Here is a 24853-nt window from a genome sequence, read left to right on the forward strand (position 1 = left end):
CAAAAAAAAATAAATAAATAATAAAAATAAAAATACAAAAATTAGCTGGGCACGGTGGCGTGTGCCTGTAGTCCCAGCTACTCAGGAGGCTGAGGCAGGAGAATCGCATGAACCCAGGAGGCGGAGGTTGCAGTGAGCCGAGATTGCACCATTGCACTCCAGCCTGGTGACACAGAGAGACTCCATCTCAAAAAACAAAAAACGAAAAAAGGGACTCAACGAGAAGCATTGTAGAGATTGATGTAGGTCAGTCATTAAGTCAGCTTGGAAAGCTTTAGAGCAGGGGTGTTCAATCTTTTGGCTTCCCTGGACCCCACTGGAAGACGAATTGTCTTGCGCCACACATAAAATACACTAACAACAGCTCTGTGCATAAATCTCACAATGTTTTAAGAACGTTTAGGAATTTGTGTTGGGCTGCATTCAAAGCTTTCCTGGGCCGCATACAGCCCGCAGGCCGCAGGTTGGACAGGCTCGCCTTAGACCAAGGCCATTTGTACAGTTATGGATTGCCTACGTCTAAAAACATGCTCCTTGTCCTTCATTTCCAGTAGATTAGGAAATCCTGGGAGAGGGAAATTATCAGTAACTGGGCTGCTCCACTTGGGGACAAACTAGAGACATTTAGTGTGACGATTAATCCACCAGTGCTTGGGGCTGGATAATCACTTTATCGAGTTATCACATTAGCAGAAACACCGCCAAAATGTTTATCTTATGGTACAAGCTTCTGATTCATGCCAATTTACCAGGCACTGATTTGTTATGCCTGGGGAAAGAGCAGGGCAACCCCAGGTAGGCGCCTGTCCCTCTGTTCTTACAGGCAGAGCAACGGTACACAAGGTAACAAAGATCAACACAGCAGGCGGGAAGGGCTCCAGGTGCCGACGTCAATCAGGAACCCACTGGTCATGTTAGCTTTTTCCCATGCTCTGTGTTTGGTGCTTTGAAAAGTATCAGACGGAGCCCTTTGAGGGGCTGTAAATCTTCTGCACACCATGGCAGTGCACTCAGAGGGGCTGTGTGGCTGATGACTGCAGTTGGCCACAGATTAAAAAGCTCTGGGAATTATACCTCTCAGCATCTTTAAGACAGAGCCTAGAAGATCTCAACTGTAGGTTCCTGGAGGCTGAGAAGGTAAGTTGGCGCTGGTTCCCCAGGTGTTCTGTGGCTCTAATTACACAGAGAATTCCAGGGTTCTTCATTTCAGGAGAGGAGTGCAGGGCCCCACGGTCCAAGGTGGCATAGCAAGAGCCCTGAGCGCCTTGGGACAGAAGTCAGACCAAGTCAGACACAAAGTCACCTTCAGGTCAAAGGCCTCCTCCACCATCTAGCCGCAGGCAGAGCCATTTCACCTGTGGCCAGTGGAGTGCAGAGGTTTCTTTGGCCATGCCTTACTCATTCCATTTCAGACTCAAAAACAAGGTCGGCTCCTCCCGAGGGATTCTGTGCACACTGCACAGGCGAGCAGCGCGGCCTCCTGCACCCCCGAGGCCCCTGAATACTCTCTTTGTCACGGTCTGTGCAGCCAGGCAGGGTCAGAGCTCGGGGCCCAGGAGGAAAAGCAGACATTTGAGAGCCCTGGTTTTGTGCTTTCAGTTTATTTTAGAGTAACTATACAGGCCGTGGATCCCAAGGGGTGCAAGATTGAGCCAGGCTGGGCTTGATCTCTGAAAGGGAACTCAGGACAGATCTGAGGGAAGGGTTCCGGCCCGGGGTGCTCCAAGGTTTCTAGGCTGGTGACCAAGAAGACACGGAGGCTGAGCTTGGCTGAACCCAGACACCCCGAGGGATCCAGACCATGGGGCGGAATGTGTGGCCATGGGGAGGGCCCAGAGCAGAGACAGAGGAAGCCCTGGACAGCAGGCGGGCTGGGTCAGCGAGCAGGACCCGTGCGGTATGGTGAAGAGAGACACTCACACTGCGATTCCGGGTCAGGAGATGAGAGAAATATTCAAGGCTCTGTCTGCTTCCTATTGAGGGCCGTCAGAGTTATTTACACATGTTGAATTTGTTTCTCTTTTGAACAGATAAAGCAAGGTGGTTAAAAATGAATGGGTCCTTGATGGGCGCGGTGGCTCACACCTGTAATCCCAGCACTTTGGGAGGTTGAGGTGGGTGGATCACCTGAGGTTGGGGGTTGGGAGTTTGAGACCAGCCTGACCAACATGGAGAAACCCGTCTCTACTAAAAATACAAAATTAGTCAGGCATGGTGGCGCAGGGCTGTAATCCCACCTACTCGGGAAGCTGAGGCAGGGGAATTTCTTGAATCCGGGAGGTGGAGGCTGCGGTGAGCCAAGATCTCGCCATTGCACTCCAGCTTGGGTGACAAGAGTGAAACTCTGTGTCTCAGAAAAAAAAAAAAAAAGAATGGGACACGCTGACATGTGTCACTTAGACACTAGCTCCTGTGTGAACATGGGGTGGACAAGCTCCTCCCCGCATGTGACAGCAAACATCGTCTCAGATGGTGAAAGCACCTCCAGTGCCTGCCCAAGGGCCTGAACGTTGTAAGATCAGAGAAATAGGCTGGGGGTGGCGCCTCACACCTGTCCTCCCAGCACTTTGGGAGGCTGAGGCAGGAGGACCATGAGCCTGGGAGGTAGAGGGTGTAGTGAGACGAGATTGCGCCACTCTAGCCTTGGTGGCAGAGTGAGACCCTGTCTCAAAAAAAAAAAAAAGGCAGAAGTTCCTCACAACTGATGGGCATAATTCTCCCCACACTGCTCAGTGAGAAGGCAGAGGCAGAACAGGCCATTACAAAATATGTGCCAGATCAAAGGATAGATGAACTTTTTTTTCTTTTTTTGAGATGGAGTTTTGCTCTTGTTGCCCAGGCTGGAGTGCAGGGGTGCGATCTCAGCTCAGTGCAAGCTCTGCCTCCCGGGCTGAAGCGATTCTCCTGTCTCAGCCTCCTGAGTAGCTGGGATTACAGGTGCCTGCCACCACAGCCAGCTCATTTTTTGTATTTTTAGTAGAGACCAGGTTTCTCCATGTTGGGCAGGCTGGTCTCAAACTCCTGACTTCAGGTAATCCGCCCACCTCCACCTCGGCCCCCCAAAGTGCTGGGATTACAGGCATGACGCACCATACCCAGTTTTTTTTCTTTTTTGAGACAGAGTCTCGCTCTGTCGCCCAGGCTGTAGTTGGCATGATCTCGGCTCACTGCAACCTCCATCTCCTGGGTTCAAGTGATTCTCCAGCCTCAGCGTCAGCCTCAGCCTCAGCCTCCCGAGTAGGTGGGATTACAGGCACTTGCCACCACGCCCAGCTAATTTCGTGTTTTTAGTAGAAATGTGGTTTCACCACGTTGGCCAGACCAAGTTCCAACTCCTGACCTCAGGTGATCTACCCACCTGAGCCTCCCAAAGTGCTGGGATTACAGTCATGAGCCACCCCACTTGGCCTAGATAGAAAATTATATATATTTTTTTCTTTTTTTGAGATGGAGTCTTGCTCTTGTCATTCAGGCTGGAGTACAGTGGCACAATCTTGGCTCACTGCAACTTCCACCACCCAGGTTCAAGCAATTCTCCTGCCTCAGCCTCCTGCGTAGCTGGGAATACAGGCACCCACCACTACGCCCGGCTAATTTTTCTATTTTTAGTAGAGACAGGGTTTCGCCATGTTGGCCAGGCTGGTCTTGAGCTCCTTGACCTTGTGATCTGCCCACCGCGGTCTCCCAAAGTGCTGAGATCACAGGTGTAAGCACCATCCCCGGCTCACAATTATCTTTTACGGTGTTTTATATTTGCCTTAATTTTATCTATTTCTGGATTTGTTTTGTTTTGTTTTGTTTTGTTTTGTTTTTTGTTTTTTTTTCATCTTATTTAGAAATTGAGAAGTCACCAATTTATTAGAAAGCAAATGTTATATATTAGGTCATTCTTACATTGCCATAAAGAAATATCTGAGGCTGGGTAATTTGTAAAGAAAAGAGGATTAATTGGCTCACAATTCTGTAGGCTTTACAGGAAGCATGGTGCTGGCATCTGCTCTGCTTCTGGGGAGGCCTCAGGACACTTACTATCCTGGGGGAAGGTGAAGGGGGAGTAGGCACATCACATAGCCAGAGCAGGAACAAGACAGAGAATTGTGGGGAGGGTGCCACACACTTTTAAATAACCAGATCTCATATGAACTTAGAGTGAGAACTCACGTATCATCAAGGAGATGGCCCAAGCCATTCATGAGGGAGCTGCCCTCATGATCCAAACACCTCCTACCAGGCCCCATTTCCGAGACTGGGGATTACAATTCAACATGACATTTGGTGAGGGACATACATTCAAACTATATCATGTTATTATATGAAATCATGTTATTATATGAAATCATTTAGATGCACTCTTTCACATCTCTGAGCCACAAGTTTCATACTTATAAAAGGAAGATCCTAATGTCTATGTCACTGGGTAATTGTAAAGATGAGATCATCTATAATAAATACAGATTATCTTGCTATCTTGCGTGGTTTTTTTTTTTTTTTTTTTTCTTCTGAGAGGGAGTCTTGCTCTGTCGCCAGGCTGCAGTGCAGTGGTGCAAACTCAGCTCACCGCAACCTCCGCCTCCCGGGTTCATGCAATTCCTCCGCCTCAGCCTCCCAAGTAGCTGGGACCACAGGCGCGTGCCACCACGCCCAGCTAATTTTTGCATTCTCAGTAGAGACAGAGTTTCACCATGTTTGCGAGGATGGTCTGGGTCTCTTGACCTTGTGATCCACCTGCCTCGGCCTCCCAAAGTGCTAGGATTACAGGTGTAAGCCACGCGCCTGGCCCGGTTTCTTTTTCCTCATTCATTTCTACCTGGTACTCCAAGATGTGATCTTGTTCTAGGAAACAAATGATTTCAATACAATGAGGTAAGTGCTATAAAAGAAACATGCACAGGGTCCGGTGAGAACACAGAGATGAGACATCTAATTCTTGGGGGCAGGCTTAAGAGAAAGCTTTCTTAGGCTGAGTGTGGTTGCTCATGCCTGTAATCCTAGCACTCTGGGATGCCGAAGTGGGTGGATCACTTGAGGTCAGGAGTTTGGGACCAGCCTGGCCAACATGTTTTGAGACTGAGTCTCGCTCTGTCCCCAGGCTGGAGTGCAGTGGCTCGATCTCGGTTGACTGCCTCCCGGGTTCATGCCATTCTCCTGCCTCAGCCTCCGGAGTAGCTGGGACTATAGGCGCCCGCCACCACGCCCGGCTAGTTTTGTGTATTTTTAGTACAGATGGGATTTCACCATGTTAGCCAGGACAGTCTCGATCTCCTGGCCTCATGATCTGCCCGCCTCAGCCTCCCAAAGTGCTGGGATTATAGGCATCAGCCACCGTGCCCGGCGTTTTTTCTTTTTTGAGACGGAGTCTTGCTCTTGTTGCCCAGGCTGGAGTGCAGTGGCACAACCTAAGCTCACTGAAACCTCCGCCTCCCGGGTTCAAGCAATTCTCCTGCCTCAGCCTCCCAAGTAGCTGGTGGGCACCTGCCAAGTGGTGGGCACCTGTAACTACAATAACTATAATTTTTGTAGTTTTGGTAGAGACAGGGTTTCACCACGTTGTCCAGGCTGGTCTCAAACTCCTGACCTCAGATGATCCGCCTGCCTCAGCCTCCCAAAGTGCTGAGATTACAGGCGTGAGCCACCGTGCCTGGCCGAGATTTTCATTTATTATGTGTAGATCCAAGTTTCTGTTTATCATATTTCTTCTACCTGAAGGACTTTAGCATTTCTTGCTGTGTGGGTCTCCTGGTATTAAATCCTGTCAGGTTCTGTATGTCTGTAAAAGCCGTGATTTGGCCTCCCTCTTTTGAAAAATATCTTTGCTGGGTATAGAAATCTAGGTTGAGGCCGGGAGTGGTGGCTCACGCCTGTAATCCCAGCACTTTGGGAGGCAGAGGCAGGCGGATCACGAGGTCAGGAGATCAAGACCATCCTGGCTAACACGGTGAAACCCTGTTTCTAGTAAAAAATACAAAAAATTCGCTGGGTGTGGTGGCGGGCGCCTGTAGTCCCAGCTACTTGGGAGGCTGAGGCAGGAGAATGGTGTGAACCCGGGAGGCGGAGCTTGCAGTGAGCCGAGTTCGCACCACTGCACTCCAGCCTGGGCGACAGAGTGAGACTCTGTCTTAAAGAAAAAAAAAAAAGAACCCTAGGTTGATGGTGCTTTCCCAAACTTTAATTATGCTGCTCCATTATCTTCTGTTTGCGTCATTTCTCATGAGAACTCTACTGTAAATTTTTTTTTTTTTTTTTTTGAGACTGAGTCACGCTCTATTGCCCAGGATGGAGTGCAGGTGCAATTTCAGCTCACTGCAAGTTCTTCCTCTTGGGTTCACGCCATTCTCCTGTCTCAGCCTCCCAAGTAGCTGGAACTACAGGCACCCGCCACCACACCTGGCTAATTTTGTTTTTGTATTTTTAGTAGAGATGGGGTTTCACCATGTTAGCCAGGATGGTGTCCATCTCCTGACCTCGTGATCCACCCACCTCAGCCTCCCAAAGTGCTGGGATTACAGGCGTGAGCCACTGTGCTGGGCCAAGACAGAGTTTTGCTCTAGTTGCCCAGGCTGGAGTGCAATCGCGTGATCTTGATTCACTGAAACCTCCGCCTCCTGGGTTCAAGGGATTCTCCTGCCTCAGCCTCCTGAGTAGCTGGGATTACAGGCATGCACCACCATGCCCGGCTGATTTTGTATTTTTAGTAGAGATGGGGTTTCTCCATGTTCGTCAGGCTGGTCTTGAACTCCCAACCTCAGGTGATCCGCCCTCCTCAGCCTCCCAAAGTGCTAGGATTACAGGCATGAGCCACCACACCCGGCCAATTTTTGTATTTTTAGTAGAGATGAGATTTCACCATGTTGGCCAGGCTGGTCTCGAACTCCTGACCTCAGGTGATCCACTGGCCTTTGGCCTCCCAAAATGCTGGGATTACAAGTGTGAGCCACCACGCGCAGCGCCCCCACCTTTTTTTTTTTTTTTGAGACAGGGTATCACTGCGTCACCCAGGCTGCAGTGCAGTGGCGTGATGGTAGTTCCCTGCAGCCTTAGCCTCCTGGGCTCAACTGATCCTCTCACTTCAGCCTCCCAGGTAGGTGGGACTATGTAGGGTCCAGCCCTAAGGGGCTTGGCGGGTGTTCTCCCCGTGTATGGAGAGGAGAGATTGTAATTAATAAACACACAAGACAAAGAGATACAGAGAAAACAGCTGAGCCCGGGGGGACCACTATCATCAAGACACGGAGACTGGTAGTGGCCTCGAACGGCTGGGCTCTCTGATATCTACTGCATACAAGACAAGGGGGCAGGGTAAAGAAGGTGAATCTTCCAAGTGATTGACAAGGTGAAGCATGTCACGTGATTACAGGATGGGGGCCCTTCCCTCTTAGGTAGCTGAAGGGGACAGAGAAGGCAGCATATGTCAGCGTTTTCTTCTCTGCACTTACAAGAAAGATCAGACTTTAAGACTTTTCACTATTTCTTCTACTGCTATCTACTACAAACTTCAAAGAGGAACCGGGAGTACCGGAGAAGCATGAAAGTAGACAAGGAGCATAACCATTGAAGCCGAGCACCACAGGAAGGGGTTTAAGCCTCCAGATGACTGCGGCCAGGCCTGCATGATATCCAGCCTTCCACAAGAAGCTGGTGCAGCAGAGCGTTCCCTGGCTCCTCCAAGGAAAGGGGACTCCCTTTCGCGGTCTGCTAAGTAACGGGTGCCTTCCCAGACACTGGCATTACCGCTTGACCATGGAGCCCTCAAGCGGCCCCGATGCAGTCGTGACAGAAGGCTCACCTCTTGCCTTCCAGGTCACTTCTCACAATGTCCCTTCAGCACCTGACCCTATACCCACCAGTTATTCCTAGGTTATATTAGTAATGCAACAAAGAGTAGTATTAAAAGCTAATGATTAATGTTTATAAAAAAAATTTTTTTTTTTTTGAGACGGAGTCTCGCTCTGTCACCCAGGCTGGAGTGCAGTGGCGCAATCTCGGCTCACTGCAAGCTCCGCCTCCCGGGTTCACGCCATTCTCCTGCCTCAGCCTCTCCGAGTAGCTGGGACTACAGGCGCCCGCCACCACACCCGGCTAATTTTTTTGTATTTTTAGTAGAGACAGGTTTCACCGTGGTCTCGATCTCCTGACCTCGTGATCCGCCCGCCTCGGCCTCCCAAAGTGCTGGGATTACAAGCGTGAGCCACCGCGCCCGGCCTAATGTTTATAATAATCGATAATTGTCCATGATCATCTCTATATCTAATTTGTATTATGACTGTTCTTATTCTAACGATTTTCTTTATTATACTGAAACAGTTTGTGCCTTCGGTCTCTTGCCTCGGCACCTGGGTAATCCTCTACCCACAGGACTACAAGCTCGTCACCACACTGCACAATACCAAAAATACAAATTTTTTGTATTTTTTGTAGAGACGGGGACTTGACATATTGCCCAGGCTGGAATTCTTACCTTTGTTACTGGCCATCTTCTCTGGCCATCTTCATGGTTTTCTCTCTGATTTCCACAGTATGAATACAGTGCATGTATGAGGCAGGGGCTCGTATTTATCAAGATTTGTGTGTGCTCTGAGCTCAGGTCTACATTCTGTGGTCTTTCATTATGTTGGGAAAATTGTTGGTAATTTTCTCTTTAAACATTTTTTCTGATTTGTTCTTTCTTCTTCTTTTGGGAGTCCTATTACATGCATATCATTTGATATTTTCCCACAGTTCTTGGATGCTTTTTTAAAAAAAAAATTTTTTTCTTCTTTGTTTCCCAATGTGGGTAATTCCAATTTTTCTCAGCTGTGTTGATCCTACTGCTGCCCCATCAGAAGCATTACCTGTTATCGCGTTCTTTCTTACAATTTGATGAGTTTCCTCCTCATGCATATTGTTCAGCTTTCATATAAGAGACCTCCACATATTAATCACAGTTATTTTAAATTTCCAGCCTGTTTCAATTTCTCGGTCACCTCTGAGTCTAGTTCTGTTAATTGCTTTGTGTTTTTTGTTTGTTTGTTTTGGAGACAGGGTCTTGCTGTTGCCAAGGCTGGAGTGCAGTGGAGCGATCTCAGGCTGTTCCCTGAGTTCACACCATCGCCCTCGACCAGCAGATTGCAAAGTGTCCGAGTCAGGCCGTGCAGGAGTCTTTGTGGGGGTTTCATGGACTCCGAATTCTCATTCCTGCTCCCTCCCCAGCTCATGAATCCAAGGCCCCACTCTCTGCCTGGACTCACAAAGGGCATTTGTGGTGCTGAACATCATCTAAGCAATCAACACAATAAAGACGCCTGCCGGGAACGCGGCCCTTGGGCTGAATCCCTTCAGTGGTTCCAAGGCCACTGCCAGAGGATGGGGACCGGTCTCCAGGGCCTCTACTTCCCCAGGGCTTTGAGGCACATTAGCTTCCCCTAGGCACTCGCTTTTACGAATTCTTATGTTTGGTTTTGTTTTGAGACAGTCTCGCTCTGCCGCCAAGGCTGCTTAAAAGATAGGGTCTCGGCCGGGTGCGGGGGCTCACCCCTGTACTCCCAGCACTTTGGGGGGCCGAGGCGGGCGGATCAACTGAGGTCCGGAGTTCGAGACTAGCCTGGGCCAACATGGCGAAACGCTGTCTCTACTAAAAATAACAAAAATCATCCAGGCATGGTGGCGCGCACCTGTAATTCCAGCTACTCGGGAGGCTGAGGCAGAAGAATCACCTGAACCCAGGAGGCAGACGTTGCAGTGAGCTGAGATCGCGCCACTGCACTCCAGCCTGGGCGACAAAGGGAGACTCCGTCTCAAAAAAAAAGACAAAAAAGAAAAGAAAGAAAAGTGATGGGGTCTCGCTCTATTGTCCAGGCTGGTCTGGAATTCCTGGGCTCAAGTGACCCTCCAGCCTCGGCCTCCCAAAGCGCTAGGACCAAGGGCGCGGCCACCGCGCGGTCTCCGGCTGCCGAAACGCCGCCCTGCGCGGGGACCGTTCAGCCGCCGGCAGAAACAGCGGCTGCCCGGAGCTCAGAAGCGCGCGCGGCTTCGCGCTCCCCGCGGGGCTCTGAGCCTGCCTCGGCTTGGTTGGCCGGGTGGTCTCTTCAGGACCAACCCCAGTCATTCTCGGCAGGAACCACGCCTGAGGGGCCGCAGTCTGCCCGCGGGAGACGCCCTCGCTGACTACACCGCGGCCGCAAAGCCAAACCCAAGCACGACCTCACCGCGCGCAGGCGCCTCCCCACGACCAACATGGCTACGACGCGAGGCCTCGACCTGAGGGGCGTGGCCAGGCCGCCGCCAGCCAACGGGCGTGCGCGCCTGGCCGCAGCCAATAGGAAGGCAGCGCGGGCTCGGGCGCAGGGAGCCGCCGCCAGGGCTGTAGACTTTCCGGCCATGTCCGACTCGCGGGTCCCGAACTCCGCCTCAGGCCAGGACCCAGGGGGCCGCCGGAGGTCCTGGGCCGAGCTGCTGGGTAGGAGGGCGCGGCAGGCCGCGGGAGTGGGCGGTGCCCGGCCCGGGACGGTTTCGCCGGTTCCCCGATCCCTTCCCGCCCGAGCCTCCGCCGGTCGGATGCCCGGACGCCGCGCCCGGGGGCGTTCTGCGGGGTGGGCGCCCGGCTGGGGCGGCGCGGCTGCGTCGGACCCGGCCTCGACCCGGCCCCTCCTGCGCCTGGGCCGACGCCCCCAGCCCCTGTCCGCGGGGCGCCCCCTTCTTTCCCGAACGCCGCCCCCGCCGTCAGAGCCGGGCCTGGGGTGGGCGGCCTGGGGCTCCCCTCAGCGCAGAAGCCGCCCCTCGCTAGCCGTTCCCGGGCTCCCCTGCCTCGGGCCTTCCTGGGCCGTCTTCCCTGGTGTCCGCGCTGGGGCCGTTTCCGTTAGTTTCTGGGGAGGAGCCCCGGCTCCTCTTTGGGAGGGTGTCGCTGGTGGGTTTCTCCGCGGCGTCCACCTGCGCGTCGGGCCGGGGGCCCCGTGTGTCAACTGTGCTGTGATGGTTTCGAACTGACTTCTCTCCGTAGCGGGAAGGGTCAAGAGGCAAAAATATAATCCTGAAAGGGCACAGAAATTAAAGGAATCAGCTGTGCGCCTCCTGCGAAGCCATCAGGACCTGAATGCCCTTTTGCTTGAGGTAAGAGGAAGCTGGTGTCCGTCTGCGGGCAGATTTAGGTTCGGGGTTTTTGAGTCCAGCTGCGGCACAGCTTTCCTAAGAAAACACCCGAGGCGGCGGGCGCGGTGGCCTGGTCCGCAGAGGGGAGGGTCGCCTGAGCCCAGGAGCTCTGGACCAGCCTGGGCAACGGGGTGAGACTCCGCCTCTTTTATTAAAAACAACAACAAAAAAAGATAGTCCGGGCGCGGTGGCTGAGGGTGTAATCCCTGCATTTGGGGAGGCCGAGGCAGGTGGATCACTCGATGTCAGGAGTTCGAGACCAGCTTGGCCAACATGGTGAAACCCCGTGTCTACTAAAAATACAAAAATTAGCTGGGTGTGGTGGCGCACGCCTTTATTCCAGCTGCTGGGGAGCCTGAGGCAGGAGAATTGCTTGAACCTGGACCCCGGAGGCAGAAATTGCAGTGAGCCGAGATCACACCACTTGCAATCCAGTCTGGGTTACGGAGTGAGACCGTATCACAAAAAAAAAAAAAAAAAAAAAAAAAAGCCGGGCGTGGGGGCTTACGCCTGTAATCCTAGCACTTTGGGAGGCTGAAGTGGGTAAATCACTTAGGTCAGCAGTTCGAGACCAGCCTGACCAACATGGTGAAACCCCATCTCTACTTAAAATACAAAAACTATCCTGGCGTGGTGGCAGGTGCCTGTAATCCCACTGCTCGGGGGGCTGAGGCAGGAGAATCGCTTGAACCTGGGAGGCAGAGATTGCAGTGAGCGCGATCCCGCCTTTGCACTCCACCCTGGGCGACAGAGTGAGACTCCCTCTCAAAAAAAAAAAAAAAAGGAAAATAGCCCAGTAGGGAAACATTACTTACACACAGCTTGTGTTTATGCACAGAGCTGGAATTTTTTTTTTTTTTTTTGGGACGAAGTCTCACACTGTCGCCTGGGCTGGTGTGCAGTGGGATGATCTCGGCTTACTGCAGCCTCCACCTCCTGGGTTTAAGCAATTCTCCTGCCTTAGCCTCCCGAGTGGCTGGGACTACAGGCGTGCGCCACCATGCCATGTCAATTTTTGTATTTTTAGTAGAGACAGGTGATCCCCCATCGGCCTCCAGTGTAGTTACAGGCCCGACCGGCCTGAATTTTTTTCTCCGCCTCCCGGGTTCACTCCATTCTCCTGCCTCAGCCTCGCCCAGTAGCTGGGAGTACAGGCGCCCGCCACCACGCCCGGCTAATTTTTTGTATTTTCAGTAGAGACAGGGTTTCATCGTGGTCTCGATCTCCTGACCTCGTGATCCGCCAGCCTCGGCCTCCCAAACTGCTGGGATTACAAGCGTGAGCCACCGCGCCTGGCCTGGAGCTTGAATTTTTTAAATGGAGTTCGTTGTGTTTTGGATTCTAGGTAGAAGGTCCACCGTGTAAAAAATTGTCTCTCAGCAAAGTGATTGACTGTGACAGTTCTGAGGCCTATGCTAATCATTCTAGTTCATTTATAGGTAAGTTATAGCTTCATTTTCTCTGTTTTGAATTGCAGAAAACTTTTTATATAGTAACCATGGTTTGCTGAATTAAGTAGACATGTAAATTTCCTAAGGCGATGGGTTTCCACTGGTGTGTGTAGTCGCAAAGTCTGTGTGATGTTTGTGTGACTTGCTCTTGGGCTTCTTAAGATGCTGTGTTTAAAAGCAGCGTCTGACTCAACCTGCGACTCAGAAGCAGTAGGACCCAGAGTGTCCCTTGCAAAAACATGGGATATAGCAACAACAGGGATGTGCCCCTCGCTCATGGAAGTGGTGAGACAGGTTGTGGTGTGCCCAGGAGAGTAGATGGGAAAACAATTTTCTAGGTACCTCCTTCTCCCCCCAGTTTGAGAGTGGGAGATAGGGAAAGTTCTGGGTCAACAACAGTAAGTTCTTTTCTGATCTTTCACGTCTTTGTTATGTGATAACTTGTTTCTATTAAAATAACCTTCAGTAATAGCGCTCCCTTGACAACTGGTCACTGAATGTCATTGGCAAATGATACGGATTTTCACTGCCATGATTGTATTTGAATTTCACAAATTGCATATTATCATTCCAAAGAACCAAGCTCAGCCACACAGATAAGTCTTTAATTCATTAATTTTTCAGTTTTTTTTTTAGCTAAAGATGTAGCTAGTACATGCACGCACGCACACACACACACACACACACAGTAAAAGCCTTGTAGATAAAAACAAACTTTCCCATGGAGATAAATTGGAAACAAGTGACTAGAAATTGGCATTGTCGGCCGGGCACAGTGGCTCACGCCTGTAATCGCAGCACTTTGGGAGGCCGAGGTGTGTGGATCACCTGAGGTCAGGATTCAAGATGAGCCTGGCCAACATGGTGAAACCCTGTCTCTACTAAAAACACAAAAATTAGCCGGGTGTGGTGGTGGGTGCCTGTAGTCCCAGCTACCCAGGAGGCTGAGGCAGGAGAATTGCTTGAACCTGGGAGGCAGAGGTTGCAGTGAGCCAAGACCCCTCCATTGCCCTCCAGTCTGGGCAACAAGAGCAAAACTCTGTCTCAAGAAAGAAAATGGCATTGTCTACTTCTTTTTTTTTTTTTTTAACAGACAGGGTCTCACTCTGTTGCCCGGACTGGAGTGCCGTGGTGCAATCACGGGTCACTGCAGTATTGACCTCGTGGGGTTACGTGATCCTCGCACCCCAGCATCTTGAGTAGCTGGACTACAGGTGTGCGCCATCATGTCTGGCTAATTTTTTTGTAGAGACATGGTTTTGCCATATTGCCCAGGCTGGTCTGAAACTCCTGAGCTCAAGCAATCCATTTACCTCAGCCACCCAAGGTGTTGGGATTGCAGGCGTGAGCCCCTGTGCCCCATCTGTCTACTTTTCTACTGAGAATTTCACCAGCAGTTGATGATTTCTCATACTATAATTTTAAGCTTCTATAACTATTGGAAATTTTTTTTTTTTTTTTTTGAGACGAAGTCTTGCTCTTTTGCCCAAGCTGGAGTATAGTGGCACCATCTCGGCTCACTACAATCTCCACCTCCTGGGTTCAAGCAATTCTCCTGCCTCAGCCTCCTGCGTAGCTGGGATTATTGGTGCCTGCCGCACTCAGCTAATTTTTGTATTTTTAGCAGAGACGGAGTTTCACCATCTTGGCTAGGCTGGTCTCGAACTCCTGACCTCGTGATCCACCCGCCTTGGCCTCCCGTAGTGCTGGGATTACAGACATAAACCACCGCGCCCAGCCTGTAAATTTTTTACTTATGTATTGATAATGTGTTTTTAGAGCCAGTACGTTACAATAACAGGCACGTACTGCAGTTTCCTGTTTTTTGTTTGTTTTTTTGTTTTGAGATGGAGTATTGCTCTTGTTGCTCAGGCTGGAGTGCAATGGCGTGATCTCTCCTCACCGCAACCTTTGCCTCCCTAGTTAAAGTGATTCTCGTGCCTCAGCCTCTTGAGTAGCTGGGATTACAGGCATGCACCACCACGCCTGGCTAATTTTGTATTTTTAGTAGAGGTAGGGTTTCACCATGTTGGTCAGGCTGGTCTCAAACTCCCGACCTCAGTTGATCCACCCGCCTCAGCCTCCCAAAGTGCTGGGATTACAGGCATGAGCCACTACGCCCGGCCCAGTTTTTTTTTTTTTTTTTTTTTTTTTTTTTGAGACAGAGTCTCACTCTGTCGCCCAGGCTGGAGTGCAGTGGTGCGATCTCGGCTCACTGCAAGCTCCGCCTCCCGGGTTCACGCCATTCTCCTGCCTCAGCCTCTCGGAGTAGCTGGGACTACAGGCGCCCGCCACCATGCCCGGCTAATTTTTTTTTTTTTTGTATTTTTAGTAGAGACGGGGTTTCACTGTGGTCTCGATCTCCTGACCTCATGATCCACCCGCCTCGGCCTCCCAAAGTGCTGGGATTACAAGCGTGAGCTACCGCGCCCGGACACCAGTTTTTTAAAACAATTAATTTTGGCTTGTGCGGTGGCTCACACCTGTAATCACAGCAGTTTGGGAGGCCGAGGCGGGCGGATTAATGAGGTTGGGAGTTGGAGACTAGCCTAGCCAACATAGTGAAACCCCATCTCTAGTAAAAATACAAAAAATTAACTGGGTGTAGTGACGCGTGCCTGTAATCCCAGCTACTTGGGAGGCTGAGGCAGAAGAATCGCTTGAACCAGGGAGGCGGAGGTTGCAGTGAGCCGAGATGGCCCCATTGCACTTCAGTCCAGGCAACAGTGCAAGACACCATCGCAAAAAAACAAAACGAAAAAAAATTAATTTTGGAAAGCAAATAAATTAGAAAATGGCTTATTGGCATTGCCTGCTTCCAGGTTGCCCACCGTTTCTCACTTTATTGAACGCAGACCAGTGGTTGGGTGCTCAGGAGAATGGTGGCTGCCTGCAGGCTGTTAGTGAGGTTCCGCTTGGTGGCCTGCGGACTGAGCACAGCTGTGACTGCACCTGCCCACCAGGTGCATGGCAGAGCATTGGGAAATCCCTGCCTAATTTATCACAACCATCAATGTGAGTCAAGAGGAGCAGGCTTATCTCTGAAGTAATTGGAAAAACAATGTAATTGAAAGAGCCTGGTGGAGTTCTCAATTTATTGTGCTCCTTTGTAAAAAGATGACAAAATTCTTGGTCTGAATATATTTCTTTATCTTGCTCCTTTTGTGTCATGGGAAACGTAACGCATACGAATGTATAACTCTGGGTTCAGGTGTTGCCACCAGTTTTGTTGTGAGCTGCTTGGATCATCAAATTCTAATTTTTATCCCATGTTTTTCGCTTTGCATCTATTCTCCCCCTTTAAAAGGCAATTTTTTTGTGCTGCATCTTAAAATAAGGCATTTTAAACAGCAAGTCTTTGGTTTTAGATTTTGTCTCATGTGTTAAGAGAAAGCTATGGTTTTGTTTTGTGTTTAAGGCTCTGCTTTGCAGGATCAAGCCTCAAGGCTGGGGGTTCCCGTGGGTATTCTCTCAGCTGGGATGGTTGCCTCTAGCGTGGGACAGATCTGCACGGCTCCAGTGGAGACCAGTCACCCTGTGCTGCTGACTGTGGAGCAGAGAGTAAGACACCAGCAAAGATGAGGAAACCTGCCCGTTGTTACTTTTAAGCTGGTTGGGAAAATAGGACATTTCTTTAATATTGTTTCAGGTAATTTGTCTGTTTTTCAAAAAATGTAATCTCTCCTTTCAGAAGAAGCTGTCTTCCCTGTTAGAGTTTGCTCGGTATTTATTGGCGCACAGTATGTTCTCCCGTCTTTCCTTCTGTCAAGAATTATGGAAGATACAGGTAAATTTGAGATTGCAAATCTGACTCGCCAGTGTTCTAGGCAATGTTCTGTTGATCTGGATGGAGGCAACAGAGTACCTGGGTTTTCTTGGGAATTCTCCAAGCTTCTCATTAATTACAGAGAGTGGATCAAAAAGGGTTTACAAATCATCTGTGGATTAGAAAGAAGTACCTTCATTTGCCATTTTTGTCACTATTCACCTATCATTAGTAATATTTATTAGAATAGAATATATTATAAAATACTTTTAGCCTTCTTGGGTGTATTATTATGGAGAATTTTCCAGGATAGTATAGTAAACTATTAAAAAAATGTATATAATTTTTTTTTTCAGAGACAGAGTCTTGCCTTGTTGCCCAGGCTGCTCTTAAAGTCCTGGCCTCAAGCATTTTTCCAGGGCAGTATAGTAAACTAAAAAAAAAAAAAGTTTATAATTTTTTTTCAGGGACAGGGTCTTGCTATATTGCCCAGGCTGGTCTTGGACTCCTGGCCTCAAGAAGTTCTCGGTCTTGGGCCTCCCAAAGTGCTGGGATTACAGGGATGAGCCAGCATGCCCAGCCTAATGATAAAATATAAAAATGATTCTTACCTGCTCTTTTTTGAAGCATTTTGAACTTAGTAGGATTATAGAGTTTTGATGAATGGAAAGAATGCAAAACATTTAGTGGTACTAAACAAAATTAGCAAATACTTAGAAAAAGCAAAGAACCTAGGCGATCATTTATTTATGTTTTTTTTTCCCCATTCTTTCTTCTTCTTTTTTTCTTTTTCTTTTTTCAGATAGAGTGTCGTTCTCTCGCCGAGGCTGGATTGCAGTGGCGCCATCTTGGCTCACTGCAACCTCTGCCTCCCAGGTTAAAGTGATTGTCCTGCCTCAGCCTCCCGAGTAACTGGGACTACAGGCGCCCAGCACCACACCTGGCTAATTTTTTGTATTTTTAGTAGAGACGGGGTTTCACTGTGTTAGCCAGGATGGTCTCGATCTCCTGTCTTCGTGATCTGCCCACCTCGGCCTCCCAAAGTGCTGGGATTACAGGTGTGAGCCACTGTGCCTGGCGTTTTTTTTCATTTTTGAGACGGAGTATTGCTCTGCCGCCCAGGCTGGAGTGCAGTAGAGGGATCTTGGCTCACTGCAACCTCTGCCTCCCAGGTTCAAGTGATTTTCCTGCCTAAGCCCCCTGAGTAACTGGGATTACAGGTGTGTGCCACCATGCCCAGTTAATTTTTGTGTCTTTTTTTTTTTTTTTGAGACGGAGTTTCGCTCTTGTTGCCCAGGTTGGAGTGCAATGGTGCGATCTTGGTTTACCGCAACCTCCGCCTCCCGGGTTCAAGCAATTCTCCCGCCTCAGCCTCCCGAGTAGCTGGGGTTACAGGCATGCGCCACCACGCCTGGCTAATTTTTTTTGTATGTTTAGTAGAGACGGGGTTTCTCCATATTGGTCAGGCTGGTCTCGAACTCCTGACCTCAGATGATCTGCCCACCTTGGCCTCCCAAAGTGCTGGCATTCCAGGCGTGAGCCACTGCACCCGGCCCAGTTTTTGTATCTTTCGTAGACATGAGGTTTCACCATGTTGGCCAGGCTGGTCTTCTATTCCTGACCTCAGGTGATCTGCCCATCTCGGCCTCCCAAGTGCTGGGATTACAGGCGTGAGCCACTGTGTCCGGCCTTTCCCATTCTTTTATCCAGCATACATTATAGAATTCATTAGATTTTTCAGTTATTGCTTTGGTCGCTGCCCTCATTATCATCTAGCTGAGGAAACAAGCCACTAAATCCACAAGAAGTGTGATGATACAGGTGCTCACAGGTTTGCGAACAAGAAGATGGACACGCGTATCAGACTGGAGAGTTAGGAAAGCCTTCTTGCACGGACTGTGAAGAGTGCGAGTTAGGGGCCGGCTGCAGTGGCTCACACGTGTAATCCCGGCACTTTGGGAGGCTGAGGCGGGCGGATCGTGAGGTCAGGAGATGGAGACCATCCTGGCTAACACGGTGAAACCCCGTCTCTACTAAAAAATAGAAAAAACTAGCCGGGCGTGGTGGCAGGCACCTGTAGTCCCAGCTACTCTGGAAGCTAAGGCAGGAGAATGACGTGAACCAGGGAGGCGGAGCTTGCAGTGACCCGAGATTGTGCCACTGTCCTCCAGCCTGGGCGACAGAGCGAGACTCTGTCTCAAAAAAAAAAAAAAAAAAAAAATGGCGAGTTAGGGGGATGAGAAGGGGAGGCCACAGGGAGATCAGGGCCATGTGACTGGGGCACAGTGTTCGCAGTGAGTGGCACAGGGTCTGAGCTAAAGCACGGAGGGTTATCAAATGGGAGAGGGTTGAGTGAGAAAGACAAGGGCACAGGGCACACTGAAGCCTGACCTTTGTCCTGGCAGCTACGAGGAGCCAGTGAAGGCTTCTGAAGGAGAGACTGTCATGTCAGTTGTGTGTAATACTGTGTTGGCTGCAGTGTGGAGAGAGGGTTGGAAGTAGGCTACACTGGAGCCCCTGCCGGGAGCTGGTCAGGGCCAGTGCTGAAGCAGTAGGAAGAGGGAAGACGAGAAAGGGTGGGAAGTAGGCTACACTGAGTAGGAAGAGAGAAGGAGGAGAAGCAAGTGTTGGGCAACGGTGTGTGGGTGCCCAAAGGCCAGGGAGTTTGAAAACCAGGGCAGCTTTGTAAAAGATGTGTTTCAGGCTCTAATTTTTGCTTGAGGTTAATTTTCAATATGGCATGGTTGTTAAGAACTTCAGCTGAACGTTTTGTGGGAAAATGCATTCATAAAGGACTCAAAATGCTGGATTTGTTTGTTTTTCAGAGTTCTTTGTTGCTTGAAGCGGTGTGGCATCTTCATGTACAAGGCATTGTGAGCCTGCAAGAGCTGCTGGAAAGGTAGCATACTAACAATGATTCAGTGTTACTGTTTTTGCAATCTAGTCTAGTATAAATTATATTTCAAAGCCCAAAATCAGACGGGTTTGATTTTTAGCTTTGAAATACAATTTATACTAGACTAGACCTGGAGGAACTATTGCTTTATTATTTCAGGAGAACATTTATGGTATTTTTTTGTTTTTTGTTTTTTGTTTTGAGATGGAGTGTCGCTCTTGTTGCCCAGGCTGGAGTGCAGTGGCACGATCTCAGCTCACTGCAACCTCCACGTCCTGGGTTCAAGCGATTGCCCTGCCTCAGCCTCTCAAGTTGCTGGGATTACAGGTGCCTGCCACCACACCCAGCTAATTTTTGTTATTATTATTATTATTTATTTTTTTTTTTAGAGACAGAGTCTCATTCTGTCACCTAGGCTGGAGTGCAGTGACGTGATGTTGGCTCACTGCAGGCTCCACCTCCTGGGTTGATGCCATTCTCCTGCCTCAGTTTCCCGAGTAGCTGGGACTACAGGCGCCCGCCACCATGCCCGGCTAATTTTTGTATTTTTAGTAGAGACTGGGTTTCACCATGTTAGCCAGGATGGTCTTGATCTCCTGACTTCGTGATCCACCCACCTCGGCCTCCCAAAGTGCTGGGATTACAGGCGTGAGCCACCGTGCCCGGCAATTTTTGTTATTTTTAGTAGAGATGGGGTTTCGCCATGTTAGCCAGGCTGGTATCGAACTCCTGACCTCAGGTGATTCCCCTGCCTCGGTCTCCCAAAGTGCTGGGATTACAGGCATGAGCCACCTTGCCCGGCCTTCTTTTTTTTTTTTTCTTTTTGAGACAGAGACCCACTCTGTCGCCAGGCTGGAGTGCAGTGGTGTGATCTGGGCTCCCTGCAACCTTTGCCTCCCGGATTCAAGCAATTCTGCCCCAGCCTTCTGAGTAGCTGGGACTACAGGCGCGTGCCACCACACCCAGCTAATTTTTGTATTTTTAGTAGAGATGGGGTTTCACCATGTTGGCCAGGATGATCTTGATCTCTTGACAGTTGTGGGATTACAGGCATGGGCCACCGTGCCCAACCGGAATAATATTTTTTGTTTTTTTTTTATTTTTTTTGAAATGGAGTTTTCCTCTCATTGCCCAGGCTGGAGTGCAGTGGTACGATCTCGGTTCGCTACGACCTCCGCCTTCTGATTTCAAGCGATTGTCCTGCCTCATTCTCCCGAGTAGCTGGGATTACAGGCTACCCGCCATCATGTCCGGATAATTTTTGTATCTTTAGTAGAGATGGGGCTTCACCATGTTGGCTAGTCTGGTCTTGAACTCCTGAGCTTGTGATCCTCCCGCCTCGGCCTAGAGCAAAATTTCGTCTCAAAAAAAAAAAAAGAAAAACCTGTTTCCTAGCATATCCACACCTAATCTCAGCCCCAAAATCTATGAAGCAAAAATGGCCAGAATTAAAGGGAGAAGTAGACATTTCAGCAATAATCATTAGAGGTTTCAATACTCACCTTTCAGTAATGGGTAGAACAAGTCAGATTAAGAATGATATAGAAGTTGAATGCTACAAACCAGCTGACCTGACTGACTGTGGAACACTCTACCCAGTAGTAGCAGAATGTGTATTCGTAAGTCGAAATGGAACAGTCCCCAGGATAGAGCATAAGGTTCAGGCCAAGGCCAGGTGCGGTGGCTGACACCTGTAATCCCAGCACTTTGGGAGGCCGAGGCGGGCAGATCACCTGAGGTCAGGAGTTCTAGACCAGCCTGTCCAACATGGTGAAACCTTGTCTCTACTAAAATTACAAAAATTAGCCGGGCAAAGTGGCAGGTGCCTGTAATCGCAGCTGTTCGGGAGGCTGAGGCAGGAGAATCGCTTGAACCCGGGAGGCGGAAGTTGTAGTGAGTTGAGATTGTGCCATTGCACTCCAGCCTGGATGACAACAGCAAAACTGTTTCAAGAGAAAAAAAAAATGTTCAGGCCATAAAACAAATAGGAATAAATTTAGAAGGGTGGATACGTTCTCTAACCACAAATGAATTTCATTAGAATCAACAACAGAAGGGAATTGGGAAAATCCCCAATATTTGGAAGTTAAACAACATAATGGGTCAAAGAAGTCACAAGGGGAGTTAGAAAATAACTTGAGACTGGGCACAGCGACTCACACCAGTCATTCCAGCACTTTGGGAGGGCAAGGTGGGAGATTGTTTTGAGCCCGGGAGTTTGAGTCCAGCTTGGGCAAAGTAGTAAGACCTCCAGCTGGGCATGGTGGTATGCGCCTGTTGTCCCAACTACTCAGGAGGCTGAGGTGGAAGGATTGCTTGAGCCTGAGAGGTCGAGGGTGCAGTGACTGTGATTGTGCCACTGCACTCCAGCCTCGGTGACAGCAAAAAACTGTCTCAAAAAAAATTGAGATATATGGCTCAGCTCAATCCCCTGATGATGGGATTGAGTTGAGCCATAGGTCTGCCTCTGTGTGTGTCTGCAGCCACCCCGACATGCATGCTATGGGAGCATGGCTCTTCAGGAATCTGTGCCGCCTTTGTGAACAGATAGAAGCATCCTGCCAGCATGCCGACATCACCAGGGCCATGCTTTCTGGTGCGTTCACGACAAGATTCGGGTTCTTGGGTAAAACTGATTTTGATCTGTGATGATGCCTTCTGCTCTCAAGAGCTCTGGGAGACAGAACAGCCTCTCTCTCTGTGGCCTTGGGAACCTGGCATGACAGACTCCCAGTCTCAGCCTGTTGTGGGTTTGCATTTAACTTGACTGGTGTGGAAATACTAGTAAGTTGGCATTGACATGAGTTTAAGTGTTTCCGTGCACCTTTCCCATAGAGTGACCGCAGCTGCTTCCTTCTGTCGCCCAGGCTGGAGTACAGTGGCGCGATCTCGGCTCACTGCAACCTCCGCCTCCTGGGTTCAAGTGATTCTCTGCCTCAGCCTCCTGAGTAGCTGGGACTGCAGGCACGCAGCACCGTGCACAGCTATTTTTTTTTTTTTTTTTTGTATTTTTAGTAGAGACAGGGTTTCATTAGGTTGGCCAGGCTGCTCTTGAACTCCTGACCTCGTGATCCACCTGCCTCAGCCTCCCAAAGTGCTGCGATTATAGGCGTGAGCCACCATGCTTGGCCTTCCTGAGGAATGATATTACGAGAAAAACTTGGGACTGTAATGTCCCCCCACAAACTAAGAAGGTGCTGAGAGACCAGAGGATGGCTCGGACCAGGAGCCAGTCCAGCTTGAGGAGTAGTTGGGCTTGTCAGGACTTATATTCAGCGGACTCCTGGATGGCGGCAGGACAGCTCTAGAGAGCTGCCCCACCACCCATCTCTAAGGCGCCTTGAAGCTCGTTTTCTGGCTCTTTGCCTGCTGTGTTTGAGTGATGAGACTCTTTTCCTTGGTGAGTTCTCAGATGCTCCCTGGGATATTTGGGTTCTCAGGAACACCTGCTGGGAGACCCATCCCACTGCAAGTGACACCTACAAAAAAAAATTAGATGGGAAACTGATCTGTACAGTAGCGTGTGGGTTTTTTCCTTTTTCCTAAAGCTTTTTGGTGGCATGAGTGACGTAGCATTCCTGAACTACTATAACCTGGTCCCAGATAGGTTAAATTTAAATCAGAGTTAGAAAATCTTTTTGATTTCAGTCCTCTTGATCTTATTTTTTAAAAAGCTAAGAATGCCTTTCCTCCCTCATCACATTCCTCAGAATAGGATGCTTCTGGGTCCCTGTAGTCCCTGTGGTATTGGAGATTGGCAGGCGAGACAATCCATGAGACCTCCCTTGGAAGCCACTTTTATTTAAGAGAAAAAAATTGGGCTGGGTGGGGTGACTCATGCCTGTAATCCCAGCACTTTGGGAGGCCAAGGTGGGTGGATCACGAGGTCAAGAGTTCAAGACCAACCTGGCCAAGATGGTGAAACCCCATCTCTACTAAAAATACAAAAATTAGCTGGGTGTGGTGGCAGCACCTGAAATCCCAGCTACTCGGGAGGCTGAGGCAGAGAATTGCTGGAACCCGGGAGGCGGGGGTTGCAGTGAGTGAGATCGCACCATTGCACTCAAGCCCGGGTGACAGAGCAAGGCTTCGTCTCACAAAAAAAAAAAGAGAAAAAAATCTTACGATAAACTTGTTCCCTTTCAAATAGAAGTGCAAGAGGAAAAAGCCTGGTTCATCTAAGGGTTCTAATTGGGTTTGGTGAATGCTAGTGTGGCTGTGGTCAGGTGAGCAGTAACTTCTGCAGCATTCGTCTCAGGTTAGGAGCAGCTCACAGGGGTCCTCGTGGGCCCCAGCCATATGCTCTCCCGCCCCTCTGAAGTGGATGGTCTGTGCCATTCACAGTTGCTTGGAGACCATGCTGTCCATAAATAACTTTGGTTTTGTGGTTTTTCAGATTTTGTGCAAATGTTTGTTTTGAGGGGATTTCAGAAAAATTCAGATCTGAGAAGAACTGTGGAGCCTGAAAAAATGCCGCAGGTAGGAGGAAAAGTCAAGTGAAGAGTTTAGCAGAAGGAGCCATCCTTATTCCAAGTGTTGAAATTATCTACGTGTCTCTCTATTGAAACATGTTGTTTGTACCTATTTACCAGGTACATGTGATACTTGTTTTGTGTGTAGAGTGTAATGATCAAGTCAGGGTGTTTAGAGTCTCTGTCACCTCCAGTATGTATCATTTCTGTGTGTTGGCAGCATTTCACATATTGCAGTTATTTTGAAATATACAATCTGTTTTTAACTATAACCACCTCAGTGTGCTGTGGAACATTAGAACTTACTTCTTCTGTCTAGCTGTATGTTTGTACCCGTTAACCAACTCTCTTTGTTCCCCCACTGCATATACCCTTCTCATGTCTGGTATCTCTCATTCTACTATCTACCTCCACAATATCCACTTTTTAGCTCCCACATATGAGTGATAACATGCAATATTTGTCCTTCTGTGCCTGGCTTATTTCACTTAACATCATGGCCTTCAGTTCCATTCCTGTTCCTGTGAATGACAGGATTTCACTTTGAAAAAAAAGAATAGCTGGCTGGGCCTGGTGGCTCATGCCTGTAATCCCAGCACTTTGAGAGGACGAGGTGGGCGGATCACGAGGTGGAGATCGAGACCATCCTGGCTAACACAGTGAAACCCCGTCTCTACTAAAAATATAAAAAATTAGCTGTGCGTGGTGGCAGGCACCTGTGGCCCCAGCCACTCAGGAGGCTGAGGCAGGAGAATGGCATGAAACCTGGAGGCGGGGTTTGCAGTGAGCCCAGATCGCGTCACTGTATTCCAGCCTGGGCGACAGAGACTCCGTCTCAAAAAAAGAAAAAAATAGCTGAGGCTGGGTTCAATGGCTCATGCCTATAATCCAGCACTTTGGGAGGCTGAGACTGGTGGATCCCCTGAGGTCAGGAGTTCAAGACCAGCCTGACCAACATGGTGAAACCTGGTGTCTACTAAAAATACAAAAAAAATAGCCAGGGGTGGTGGCGCATGCCTGTAGTGCCAGCTACAAGCATGGAAGCAGGAGAATTGCTTGAATCCAGGAGGCGGAGGTTGCAGTGAGCCAAGATTGCACCCTGCACTCTAGCCTGGGTGACAGAGCGAGACTCCGTTAAATCTGACTA

General features: G+C 49.4%; 1 protein-coding gene across 12 annotated transcripts in view; it reads left to right on the forward strand.

Annotated features, from left to right (window-relative positions):
* The first annotated feature begins 10316 nt into the window (after positions 1-10316).
* Positions 10317-24853, forward strand: part of FANCA (FA complementation group A) — a 76197-nt gene continuing 61660 nt past the window's right edge. For 10 of the 12 annotated variants that reach the window (XR_009213976.1, XM_058440321.1, XM_032156109.2 and 7 more), the window contains exons 1-8: positions 10317-10432; positions 10973-11082; positions 12467-12560; positions 15991-16133; positions 16264-16359; positions 19164-19237; positions 21718-21830; positions 23631-23713. Coding sequence is in view for 11 of the 12 variants with exons in the window: in XM_058440321.1 (XP_058296304.1) it covers positions 10354-10432; positions 10973-11082; positions 12467-12560; positions 15991-16133; positions 16264-16359; positions 19164-19237; positions 21718-21830; positions 23631-23713 (792 nt within the window). In the remaining variant the exon portion in view is untranslated. Of the gene's footprint in view, positions 10433-10972; positions 11083-12466; positions 12561-15990; positions 16134-16263; positions 16360-19163; positions 19238-21717; positions 21831-23630; positions 23714-24853 lie in introns of those variants that run through there. The other 2 variants (XM_032156114.2, XM_058440323.1) reach the window with 2 other exon arrangements.

This window comes from Hylobates moloch, unplaced genomic scaffold (assembly GCF_009828535.3).
Source record: "Hylobates moloch isolate HMO894 unplaced genomic scaffold, HMol_V3 SCAFFOLD_6, whole genome shotgun sequence".
NCBI classification, from domain to species: Eukaryota; Metazoa; Chordata; class Mammalia; order Primates; family Hylobatidae; genus Hylobates; species Hylobates moloch.